The 13,400-nt window shown below is 46.1% G+C and overlaps 1 protein-coding gene across 1 annotated transcript in view; it reads right to left on the bottom strand.

The window, feature by feature from the left end:
* PLBD1 (phospholipase B domain containing 1) overlaps positions 1-13,400 on the bottom strand; it is a 43,881-nt gene that overhangs the window by 14,313 nt on the left and 16,168 nt on the right. The window contains exons 4-6 of the mRNA XM_068142616.1: positions 12,051-12,189; positions 2,001-2,165; positions 135-279 (exon numbers count right to left, since the gene is read on the bottom strand). Coding sequence (XP_067998717.1) covers positions 135-279; positions 2,001-2,165; positions 12,051-12,189 — 449 coding nt within the window. The remainder of the gene's footprint in view (positions 1-134; positions 280-2,000; positions 2,166-12,050; positions 12,190-13,400) is intronic.

Raw genomic sequence — 13,400 nt, 5'->3', positions numbered from 1 at the left:
TCGGAGCCTTCTCCTCTCCAGACTGAATAGCCCCAACTCTCTCAGTCTGTCTCCATAGGGAAGACATCTACAAGGCAGGAAGCTGGTCCATGCCATCCTGGGAATCCACATTGCTTTGGTTTTGTGGAGCTTACCTGGGTAACTGCTGAACGAGACACGGCTGGTGCTGGTGTATGGATCAGCTATGTTGAAGTTCCAGTGTTTGTATATTCTCAGGGTGGCTGCATATGTAAACCAGCTGGAATGGGCAAAATAGATATTCTCATAGCCAGGTAGAACCTGGAAAACAGAAGCAGAAAGATGATAAATTTCAGACTCTACCATGCCCTGTATTTTTTGGTACTTGATAGAAACTGGGAGAACAGCTTGCTTTAAGTAGATTGGTTAATTGCACTGCTCAAGAAGGAGCAGATCCTTGTGCTTGTACCTGTGCACTTCACAATGCATTTCTGAAACCTCTGGAAAGAATGCTTGCCCCTGTGCTGTTTTCAAATAATTAACTGTCATTTTTCAACCTGAAACAGCTCAGGGCTTTTTGGGACACCTGCAGCACCTGGTACGTTTTGGGACACCTGCAGCACCTGGTACCAGTTTCCTGATTAGAATAGGAGTAGAATAGGTTGGAAAGGACCTTTGAGATCCTTGAGTCCAACCTATCATCCAACACTATCTAATCAACTAAACCATGACACCAAGTACTCCATCCAGTTTCTTCCTAAACACCTCCAGTGATGGTGACTCCACCACCTCCCTGGGCAGCACATTCCAATGGCCAGTCACTCCTTCTGTGAAGAACTTCTTCCTAACCTCCAGCCTAAACCTCCCCTGGCACAGCTTGAGACTGTGTCCTCTTGTTCTGGTGCTGGTTGCCTGGGAGAAGAGACCAACCCCCACCTGGCTACAACCTCCCTTCAGGTAGTTGTAGACAGCAATAAGGTCTCCTCTGAGCCTCCTCTTCTCCAGGCCAAGCAACCCCAGCTCCCTCAGCCTCTCCTCACAGGGCTGTGCTCCAAACCCCTCCCCAGCTTTGTTGCCCTTCTCTGGACACTTTTATTTACAAATGCAAGTAAATTCAATTTGAAAAGATCAATACATATAAGGTGAGCACATCTTTCCAAAGCATTTCCCTGCTTCTCAGATTTGTTACTAGCTCAGAAACCTCTTGTTGCAGGCAAATGCTTGAATGAACACCTCTCAATCTGACAAGAGCATTGTTCCTCTAGGATACACAGAGCCTCCACATGCTGATTAGATCCTTGACCACTTTAAATGAAAAATTCAATTGCCACCATGATGTATCAGACACATTCCTCAAAAGCCTTTTTCTGTCATTACTCCCATGGGAAAGCTGTTCCAGAGTGCCACTGTTAACAACTCCCACTGGAAAGCTGTTCCAGAGTGCCACTGTTAACAACTCCCATTGGAAAGCTGTTCCAGAGTGCCACTGTTAGCAACTCCCATTGGAAAGCTCTTCCAGAATGCCACTGTTAACAACTCCCACTGGAAAGCTATCCCAGAGCACCACTGTCAACACTTCACAGTATCACCACTTAGAAACCATCACTTAGAAAACATTAGCTACTTGCACCCATTCCCTCCCGTGCTATCACTGTCCTTCAGTTTCAGTAATCCTCTTCCCTGCCTCCCTGCCCAGTGTGTCTGTAGACATTCACACCGCCACCCTTCAGGCTTCACTTGGCCAGGTTAAACATTTACTCTCTTCCCATCTCTTCCCCAAGGTACTCCTCACTCCCCAGCAATTTGAGTAGCTTTCCATTTGCCCATCTCAGTGGGTTTAGTGTTTTTCCTGTCCTTGACCACAAGTGAGCAAAACTGGACCCAAATTCCTACTGTGGCACAAATGACAAGTGCCTAAAAGCGCCGTGACTGACAGGAGTCTCTTTATGCACATGCAGCATAAACAGTGAAGACTCCAGAAGTGCAGAGCCAGGACACTACAAATCAACACAATTCCTGGAGATGAAGTTCTTGGTGATTACCTTGATGAGTGCAGAGCAGTGACCCATATCCCACTGATACCTCCCATGGCCTCCTGGCTCCACGTTGCACTGTCCACTCCGTGTGGAATACTCAAATAATGCAGGAATGAGGTCCAACAGGTCTCCAACTGCATTCAGAAACTGGACATCAAAAGTGCTCAGTGGCTGAGGGACAGGAGAAAAGAGAAACCACAAAAAGCACATTCAGCAGGGAAGCATCACAACAGTCTCAGCTGCTAGAACTTTTCTTTTGCTCTGAGAGGAAAGGGCTCTTACATGGTTCATGAAATACCTGCTCACAAGGCCTAGATGCTCAAATCCAGTGTGGCACCTGGCTAGCTCTTTAAGGGTCTGGCCCTTGTAGTGGCATTACCAATGCTAACATTTCTAATGGAAAAAAGGAGACTCTAGCAGCAGCTGAGGAAACTTCTGTGTGCCTTTGCAAACAGCACAGCAGTCTGCTCTTGCTGCTATACTTGGGCAATGGTAAGGTTTCAATTTTAATTATGCTTTTTTGTACCTAGATGCCTGCAAATAGCTGGACATTAACAAAGACTCTTGGGAGCTGGGGGATTTTTTAAAGACTGCGACTTAAGCCATGCTCAGGACTGAGGAGGAAACAAATGAGGCCAGCAAGATACGTTAATAATACTAATCAAGTACAGGAGCAGCTGAAGAAAGGAAGTCAGTCAAAAGGCACTCTGCTATGTGCTTTTGAAAAGCCCTTGCAGTTGGAGCTAGCCAGGGTTAACTACACACAGCTCATTGTGCAACATGCTCTTCAGAACCTCTTCAAAAACAAGAGCCTTCACAGTGGTCAGCCCTCAGCCTTCAAAGATTGCTTTCTAAATCTTTCCTGTTCCTGTTTGCAACATGCCTTTAGCCAAGGCAAAGCTGAAGGCAGAGAAGTCAGAACACACAGCACTGCAGGGCTGTGAGCAGGAATTTCAGAATGGGACATAATCACATAGCAAGGAACCAGATTGCTTGCAATGTAAATCACTGTTATTAAACCATAGAGCTCACCTGTCTACAAACCCCAATAAAGGGAAGAGAAGGACAGTGAAAAAATAAACAGCACCAATGTTCATTTACTTCCTATACAGAAGGCAGACTCCTGTGTTATCCAGCTGCTGCTCTGGCAGAGCAAACAGCCAACAGGAGAACTAAAATCATGTAAACTCTAGTCCATATATCCCAGGGGAAGGAATTAAACCTTCCCACAACATTTACCAAGACAAATGAGAGAAATAAGCCAATCTCATGACTGAGATCACACACCACAGAAGGTCCTAACAGCAGCTACAGTTTAAGGAAGAAATCCAAGCAAGTTTTCCTAGATGTATTGCTTTAGCTCATAGGGCATAGTGCTGTAAGGACCCAAACAGGCAGCACCCAAGGCCATAATTCAAAAACAGAGAGATGCATCTTTGGATAGTTTTAAGCAGCCTGTTGGTGTGAATCACTTATAAACCACTCCCAACAACTGCCGTCTCTCTGGAATCCACAGAGAGAGACTTGGCACTGTTTCAGCAGCAATTTTTCCTCATCCAGCTGCACTTGGAGGTCTGCAAGCCCACCACACAATGAGGACAAGCTGCTTTCCAATGTCTCTTCCAACCTGGTCTATGCTATGCTATGCTGTGCTATGCTATGCTATGCTATTCTTACTTACACAGTCATTACTGCAGAGTACTACTAGAAGGGGAGCAAACAGGACAGCACTGAGAATGCTCAGCCAGCCCTGAGACATTCTGGTTGTCCTTGCCATCCATTTGTTACCACTCCATGATCTCCTTCATAAAACCTGCATTCATTGCAACCCCTACAGGTAGCTATGCTGATACTGCTGCAGCATCATTTGGAACTGCCTGTGTGTTTTCATATTTCTGTGCTGTCTTACAGTCCTTCCAGGTCCACAATTCAGTAATTACTAGGAAGCCCATTCAAACTGGGAAAAAAGGTGCCAAAGAAGCCCACCTGGGCAAAAAAGCAAAGGTTATGTAAATTCCTAGGGCTCCACTGGGTGAGATTAGACTGCCAGCTCCCAAAGCCAACCAAAATATCAGAGAAGTGGAACTACACTGTTAAACACTCACTGGGGTTCTGGTTTTATTCTCCTTTTGAGGGGCAAGTAAATTTTGTTCCAATTTATTGCCAAGAATTCATGGCTCTGCTGGGTTTGCATTTAAGATGGTCTGATGCTCAGTGACACCACAGAGCTTCTCTCCAGCCTCAGTATAAGAATGCATTCCAACAAAAGACTCAGGTGTCTGCAATGCAGGCCAAACTTGAGAGTTTCTAGAGTGACCTGAAAGATAAGGCAGCTGCCACAAGGCAGAGAGCCCCAGTCTGGAAATAACTACAGCCCATTTCCAGGACATATGGAGAATCTTCTCTCCAAGGAGTTAATCAAGGTCCACTAGCAAGAACTGAACAAATAAGCATGCATCATAACCAGTGCAGGGCATATTACAGTTTGCAATCACTTTGTCTAGGGTGCATCCTGAAGAGTGAATGAATCAGTTAAATTGACAGCAGGTCAAGGGAGGTGATCCTCCCCCTCTACTCAGCCCTGGTGAGACCCCACCTGGAGTACTGTATCCAGTTCTGGAGCCCCTATTTCAGGAGGGATATGGAGGTGCTGGAACGTGTCCAGAGAAGGGCCACAAGGATGAGCAGAGGGCTGGAGCACCTCTCCTATGAGGACAGACTGAAGGAGTTGGGGTTGTTCAGTCTGGAGAAGAGAAGGCTCCCAGGTGACCTCATTGTGGCCTTCCAGTATCTGAAGGGGGCCTACAGGAAGGCTGGGGAAGGACTTGTCAGGATCTCAGGTAGTGATAGGACTAGGGGGAATGGAATGAAGCTGGAGGTGGGGAGATTCAGGCTGGAGGTGAGGAAAAGGTTCTTCACCATGAGAGTGGTGAAACCCTGGAATGGGTTGTCCAAGGAGGTGGTTGAGGCCCTGTCCCTGGAGGTGTTTAAGCCCAGGATGGACAAGGCTCTGGCCAGCCTGATCTAGTGTGGGGTGTCCCTGCCCATGGCAGGGGGGTTGGAACTAGATGATCCTTGTGGTCCCTTCCAACCCTGACTGACACTATGATACTATGATACAAGCAGAGGTACAGCTATGGCAAGAGGAAGAAAGTTCTTTTGCTAGAATGTGTGGCTCTTCCAGGGTACCATCCTGAATAGCAGGGGGAAAAAAGGCAAAACAAACAAAGAAAAAAACCCACAACACCACAACCAACCAAAGAAATACCAAACCAACTCAAATGAAGCTTGGCTTATATCAGCTTTAAGGAGAAATAAACTTGGACAGGCTGGCAGATAGGAAAGAGCCAACCTCAAACTCTTGTCTGCATGGGACATTCAAATAGAGAAGTTATTCTCTAACAATTGTTTCCCAGTAACTTCCCCATGGCTGAGCATTCTCAATACAAAATAAGGAAGCACAAATAGAGAACTGTCCTAGAACCACTGTATTTAAAACTCTGACACCTTCTTATTCAAGAGCAATTTCCCTGTGCAGACAAGCCCCAGCTTAATCACAGCGTTGGGAGAGCATTAGGCAGATGAAAAGGCTTGATGTTCTTTGGGTGCCCCTCCTTCAGAAATTGTCTTGACAAAAGGGTTGGGTTTGTTTACTGGCTAGAAAATGTTGCTAGACCAGATGGAATAATGTCACACTTTAACATGAAAATGTATTCAGGTTTTGCCATTGTTCTTTATGCTACCTGTAACTGTCAGATTCGACACACACTGCCTTCAAGAAGGTTTCAATGGAAGCCCCAGCTCAGGACAGCCCTGCAGGAAACCACACTCCATGCAATTAAAGACAAGTTTGCTTCATACATACAGGAATAAAAGATATGTACCAGTATCAAACAGGTCAGAGTCCAAATTTTCCTGCTGTACTAAGGCTCAGTTATCTGCGGCAGACACAATGGTTCTACAGCACTGAAGTGAAGTAAACCTCAAGTTTAGAGTAGAACAGAAAACCAGAACATTTCAGAGGGACCTGTGTGCACATAACCCAGCCCTCCTTCAGGCATTAGGTGGATTTGGCACAGCTTTAAACTACCTTGCATTGTACAGGACAATGGAAAGACGTTTCCACATAGAATAGAATAGAATAGAATAAACCAGGTTGGAAGAGACCTTCAAGATCATCACGTCCAACCTATCGTCCAACACCACCTAATCAACTAACCCATGGCACCAAGCACCCTGTCAAGTCTCCTCCTGAACACCTCCAGTGACGGCGACTCCACCACCTCCCCGGGCAGCCCATTCCAATGGGCAATCACTCTCTGTGTAAAACTTCCTCCTGACCTCCAGCCTGAACTTCCCCTGGCGCAACCTGAGACTGTGTCCTCTTGTTCTGGTGCTGGCTGCCTGGGAGAAGAGACCAACCTCTGCCTGTTTACAACCCCCCTTCAGGTAGTTGTAGAGAGCAATAAGGTCACCCCTGAGTCTCCTCTTCTCCAGGCTAAGCAGCCCCAGCTCCCTCAGCCTCTCCTCACAGGGCTGTGTTCCAAGCCCCTCACTAACTTCGTTGCCCTTCTCTGGACTCGTTCCAGCAAGTCAACCTCCTTCCTAAACTGAGTGGCCCAGAACTGGACACAGTACTCGAGGTGTGGCCTAACCAGTGCAGTGTACAGGGGCAGAATGACCTCCCTGCTCCTGCTGGCCATGCTTTTCCTGATGCAGGCCCGGATGCCATCGGCCCTCCTGGCCACCTGGGCACAATGCAGGCTCATGTTCATCCTACCATCAACCAGCACCCCCAGGTCCCTCTCTGCCTGGCTGCTCTCCAGCCACTCTGACCCCAGCCTGTAGCACTGCATGGGGTTGTTGTGGCCAATGTGCAGAACCTGGCATTTGGATGTGTTCAATCTCATGCCGTTGGATTCTGCCTATCTGTCCAGCCTGTTGAGGTCCCTCCAGCAGATCAACTCCTGCCCCCAGCTTGGTGTCATCAGCAAATTTACTGATGATGGACTCAATGCCCTCATCCAGATCATCAATAAAGATGTTAAAGAGGATGGGGCCCAGCACTGATCCCTGGGGGACTCCACTAGTGACTGGCTGCCAGCTGGATGTGACACCATTCACCACCACTCTCTGGGCTCAGCCTCCAGCCAGTTCCTAACCCATCGCAGTGTGCTCCCATCCAAGCCATGGGCTGACAGCTTGGCCAGCAGTTTGCTATGGGGGACGGTGTCAAAGGCCTTGCTGAGGTCCAGGTAAACTACATCCACAGGCCTCCCCATATCCACCAGGCAGTCACCTGATCATAGAAGGAGATCAGGTTGGTCAGGCAGGACCTGCCCTTCCTAAATCCATGCTGGCTGAGCCTGATCCCTTGGCCATCCTCTAAGTGCTGTGTTAATGCACTCAGGATGACCTGTTCCATGATCTTGCCTGGCACTGAGGTCAGGCTGACAGGCCTGTAATTCCCTGGCTCATCCAACCATCCCTTCTTGTGGATGGGCACCACGTTGGCCAGCTTCCAGTCCTCTGGGACATCTCCAGTGAGCCAGGACTGATGAAAAATGATGGAGAGCGGCTTGGCCAGCTCCTCTGACAGCTCCCTCAGCACGCTAGGATGGATCCCATCTGGTCCCATGGACTTGTGGGGATCCTGGCGGCTGAGCAGATCACCAACTACCCCGTTTTGGAACAGTGGAAAACTATGCTGCTCCCTGGCTCCTTCTGCCAGCTCTGGAGGCCAGCTGTCTGGAAGACATTCTGTCCTGCTAGTAAAAATTGTCTTCCCCAAAGACACCAAATGGCTAACTCCAGCTACTGGCAAGTTTGGAAAGCCATGTGTACTACTGATAAGAAACCTTGATACATGAAATGTGTAAAACTCAAAGCAGCTTAGCTACTGAAACAGCTTGACTCCATTCTCCTGGAAAGGAAACAACTTCCATAGAATCATTAGCATTGTTTCAGCTGGAAAAAGGCTCCAAGATCATCAAACCCAACCTAACACCACCATGGTCATTAAACCACGTTCCCAAGTGCCATGTTTACACCTTTCTTGAATGCCTCCAGGGACTGTGATTCCACCACCTCCCTGGGCAGCCTGTTCCAATGCCTGACCACACTTGCCATAAAGACATTTTTCCTAATACCCAATCTAAACCTCCACAAGTGCAAGCTGAGGCCACTTCCTCTTGTTCTACCACCTGATACTAGGGAGACCAACCCCCACTTCACTACAACTTCATTTCAGGTAGTTGTAGAGAGCAATGAGGTCTCCCCTCAGCCTCCTCTCCTCCAGAGCTGAACAATTCCAGCTCCCTCCTAGCTGCTCCTCTTAAGACTTGTTCTCTTAACCCTTCATCAGCTTCATTACCCTGCTCTGGAATATGCTCAGGCAACTCAGCATCCTTCTTGTAGTGATTTTATTCAACTTTGCTCAGTGTTGAACACCACAGACTCTGTAAACACAGCACCTCTTCCCTGTCCAGTTTAGATCCTTTGGCCTATCCTTGACAACCAACCAATTTCCCAGTGTTCAGGACAGCACTCTATCCATGTATGAGCATTCTCTGGAGGCAGAGGGAAGGAATGCAGGATCTCCAAAATCCATCTTCTCCTTTCCTTCTCCTCCTGATGTAGCTCATCTTTTGGGAGTTAAGGAAAAAGGCTTCCCAGCCTTTCTTTTGTAATATTTATTCTTCTTCTAAGCTTAGGGGAGTGGGGGAAAACTGCCCTCTGCACACAGAGAACAATCAGATTAATTGAGAAGTAGGCAGCTTTTCCCAACAGCGGTTAGAACATCAGGCAACAAAATACATAGAGCCTGTCACATGCTGGGTTTTGCCTTGGGTTTTGTTCCATTGGGGGCATTTTGGTTTTGTTTGGGTTTATTTGCAGGGCTCTGGGGTGCTTGGTGCCATGGGTTAGTTGTTCAGGTGGGTTGGATTGGTTGATGGGTTGGACACGATGATCTTGAAGGTCTCTTCCAACCTGGTTTATTCTATTCTATTCTAAAACCACCACAGCCCACACACAACACACTCTCAGTATCTCTGACATTCATTAGCATCATGAACCCAAACAACTGCACCACTAAAGAGAAACTTGTTCCCAATAAGAACAACAACAATCCTAAAATACTGCACAGATAGAAAGGATTTTTTCTTTAAAGGAACAAAAGAGTAGGATCTACTGAAGGAAAGAGGCTCTCAAAGCACTAAGGAAAATGTGCAATAGGAATGAGATTTGCTTTTAAGAACATTCAACATTTGGGGTTTTTTTTTGGGGGGGGTCCTTCAGCAGCAAGTTTCTTTAACTGTTTGTGAAAGGTGAGAAATGAGCAATGGAAATAGTAAATGTTTGTTCCTGCAGCTGTTGCCCAAAGAAAGATCAAAACAAAAGAGCAAGAACAAAACTGAACCAAAGTACACTACTTAGAAATAAGAAAAACCTTACTTAGAAATAATAATAATAATAATGAAAACCCCACAACAAAGACATAAGAAAAAATTCACCTATTAGGAGAGCTCATATGACAAACACCCTAACTACTCATAGTCTGAGAGTAAATATAAGAACCTATTTAAACAGCCTTATAGGATAGGATAGGATAGGATAGGATAGGATAGGTTGGAAGAGACCTTCAAGATCATCGTGTCCAACCTATCATCCAACACCACCCAACCAGCTAACCCTTGGCACCAAGCACCCCACCAAGTCTCCTCCTGAACACCTCCAGGGATGGTGACTACACCACCTCCTCAGGCAGCCCATTCCAGTGGGCAATCACTCTCTCTGTGTAGAACTTCCTCCTGACCTCCAGCCTAAACCTCCCCTGGTGCAGCCTGAGACTGTGTCCTCTTGTGCTGGTGCTGGTTGCCTGGGAGAAGAGACCAACCTCTGCCTGTCTACAACCTCCCTTCAGGTAGTTGTAGAGAGCTATAAGGTCACTCCTGAGTCTCCTCTTCTCCAGGCTAAGCAGCCCCAGCTCCCTCAGCCTCTCCTTATAGGGCTTGTGTTCCAAAGCCCTCACCAGCTTTGTTGCCCTTCTCTGGACATGCTCCAGCAAGTCAACCTCCTTCCTAAACTGAGGGGCCCAGAACTGGAAAAAGCAAAGTTGAAAACAGGCTCTCTTTGGAGGGCAGGTGTTGTTTAATCACATGAAATAAGGAAGATACTGTTGGTTGTTGTTTTCTCTGTCAGTTTTGTTTGGATTTTTAAGAGCCATGGGTTTACAGAAGCTGGGTTGATTCTCAGGTAAGTGTGGATGTGTCAGAGCTAAAATACTAGACAGTGACACTGCATCTTCACCTGTTTTTATTGCCTGTGTAAGCCCAACACAGCAATCTTCAAGCTCTTTATTTGCTGAAAGGGATCCTAAGAGCAGTAAATATGTACAGAAGCAGCACTATTGTAGCTTTATCTCCCCAAAGCCTTTGAAGCTAGCATGGTATCCAACAAAGTACTTTTGCAGAGCTGCCAGGTATCATTCTGATGACAAGGAAAACCAAACATCTAGGCGCAAGAGCAACTGCCCAAGCTGTACTCAGAGGTAAGAGATTGATGTTAACTTACTGGCTTTGGCAAAGAGGAAACTGCAAGCACCATCTCAAGTGAGAAATAGCCACACAGGTAACAATGCCCAAAGCTAAAACTGGGAATGCCACAGGAAGGAGTCCACATAAATCCCATCATATTTGGGGAAAGAAAGAAATCCATCCACTGTATATAACTCAAGAATAGAGGACACAAGTCTTTCAGAATACAGAACCACATCTGAACTTCCTCTAAATGCACCATTTTTATACAGGCATGCTGATGAGAGCTCTGAAAAAAAGGACTAAAATGACTCAGTCACTTCAGAAGTCAGTGCTTTTTATTATCAAACACACAGGTGAGTAAGTACCAGGGAATAGATGTTGCAGGTAGGATGTGCCTATTGTGAAGAAATAGTTCAGACACAAACTAGTGCTTCCCCTCCCCACATCTCAATCGAAAGGATTCTGAAGCAGCCAAGAATATTGATGAGCCTTGCAGGGCTCTTCAAATTCAGGTGTTATGAGAGGGAAGTAAAGAGCTCTTTTGCTAGAAAGTCAGGGTTTCTTACTGTCTCCCCATCAGGAAGGATTACTCAGGCCCATCAGGATGGATTCTTCCATTACTGTGACCATTCTGGATTTGTTTGTTTGAGCTGACTCCCCACTCAGGAAAGCCCCAGGAGAAGTTCTACACAAGATATGCATTTTACTAAACCCCAATTGTTTGTAATTCAGGACTCCCAACTTCTCCAAATGCTTCATATGGTTAAACCAAGACAAAAAATGTTCAGCTACTCAAGTCCTCCTTCTCACACTGAGAAACCTATTAGACATTAGACTTACAGACAGCACTGTAATTACCACAGCTCCACTGGAGTTACAAAAGCTTTGCTATTAGACACAAGCTTATGATCCAGAACACAATTCTAATTGATTTTTTCAGAAAGAAAACAAAAACCCCACAAAACAAAACCTAACCCCAGTGCTGCCACAGCACTGACCAGATATTTTGTAATGAGAGACTTGGAAGACTGAAGAGAAGACATTTAGCAATATTAAACATCCTCCAAAACAGAGAGGCTTTTAAGATTTGAAATCTGATGCTCAGAAATAAGAAGGAAAGCTTTAATACACTCCCAACATGCTGATTCATGCTGTTGCAGCTACTCTCTATCCCTAGAGGGCCATTTGCTCAATAACAATTGCAAAGTGACAACAGGATGAGTTTTGAGGAGTCTCTGTCCTTCCAGCATTCAGTGTGGATAGAAAAACCACCCCCAGTCTAATCAGCACAGGAGCACCCAAGGCTTAAAGTTGAGTGCACAGTGTCTGTGGTGACATGAGTGCTCAGCCACATTGCACACCCTGAGCAGCCCTGACATTTTTGGAGAAGGGCATGCAGAATGAGTTCTTGACACTAATCACCCTTCTTTTTGTTTTAATATCACATTTCCTTCTCCCTTCTTTGTCCTCTGACATCCCCTCCCCAGCTACTGAAAAAGAGGTGCAGTAATCTTACTGTTTGTTTGTGTAGCTTAGCCCACTCGAGGGCTCCCATGTACAGACCATCCAACTGTTCAATAATATAGCCAGCATGCCTCCAAAATGGGTCATCCTTATTATTTCTGATTTGTTGTCTTGTCCATTGTTCTTGTTTCCTGCAGAGGAACAAACAGGTTGGGACTTTCTTGGGTTTGTTTTAGAGTATACTTGATAATGCAGGGAAGGTACAATTGCATTAGGACCCAGGTGATCCAACCTTCCCAGTATTTTGAGGCAAAGTATGCCTCAAACCCTGCAGACATGAATGTTATATCCTCTGGGTATAAGTGTTCAGATCCATGCAACCTACCCTACAGTAGTGTGCCTCTACCAGATTTTAGTATCAAAGGAAGAGCTGAACTCCACTTCTGTGGGGGGACTCTGGTACATCAGATCTAGCATCCCCTTAGAGTCAGTAAAGGGCAAAAAATGTTTGGCCAGTCAGATGAACCATTCCATTTAAATTGCCTGTTTAAGGATAAAACAGACTGACCTTTGAAGAGCCTATTTCTCTCCCCTAGGTACAAGTGCAATGAAAGCTTTCTGCTGGTGGTGTTCAAACACTGCCACTGTGCCAAGAAACACTGCTCTGCACCTCGAAGAAAAAAGGTGGGAGGCCAAACAAACATCCCATGAGCCAAATCCAGTCAAGAGGTTACTAGTCAAATAACCCAGCTTTAAAGCTCAAGGCAATACAAGCTGAACAGACCCTAGGGCAAAAGCGGACAACATTCTATGGATCTCTCAGGATTCCCTGTTTTGCTATGCACAAAGGCCCCCAGAAGAACCAGAGGTGTTAGAGTATGTCTGGTCTAGATTTCAGCCTCTTTCCATTCTCCTGTATCTCTCCATCCAGCACTGTGTACAGCAGCAAAAAGGAGAGAAAATACCCTGACAAGGAGGCAAACTCTTCCAGCAGTATCTGGGTGATAAAACCAGCCACATTTAGTATTCTGGAAGTAACAGGAAGCAAGAAGTATATCAAAGGAAATAGGGACCTGGTTAAAACACTCAGGGCTAAAGACTTCCTGGACAATGCATCAGCCCATATTGCAAAACTGCTATGAAGTAAAGCAGTGATGCAGGAACCCAAGATATGGGCAACAGAAAAATGACACAAGGCCACCTGGTATTGTCCCCCTCCATCTAACAACACATCTCAGCTATGCTGAGTCACTTGGAAAAGAAACAGAGCATTCACATTGATGTGGTAGCTCTCCTGTTTTTCTCATGAGGACAGCAATGCCAGGGAAATGACAGCAAGGGAGCACTAAGGTTTGTATTCTCTTCTTTTTGGATAAGCTGAAACAAACCCACTTTATATATA

This window comes from Melanerpes formicivorus, unplaced genomic scaffold (assembly GCF_026170545.1).
Source record: "Melanerpes formicivorus ecotype bairdi unplaced genomic scaffold, bMelFor1.0.p_v2 SCAF_8, whole genome shotgun sequence".
Classification (NCBI taxonomy): Eukaryota; Metazoa; Chordata; class Aves; order Piciformes; family Picidae; genus Melanerpes; species Melanerpes formicivorus.
Note: the sequence above shows the minus strand (reverse complement) of the source record. Positions and strands in the feature narration are given on the sequence as shown.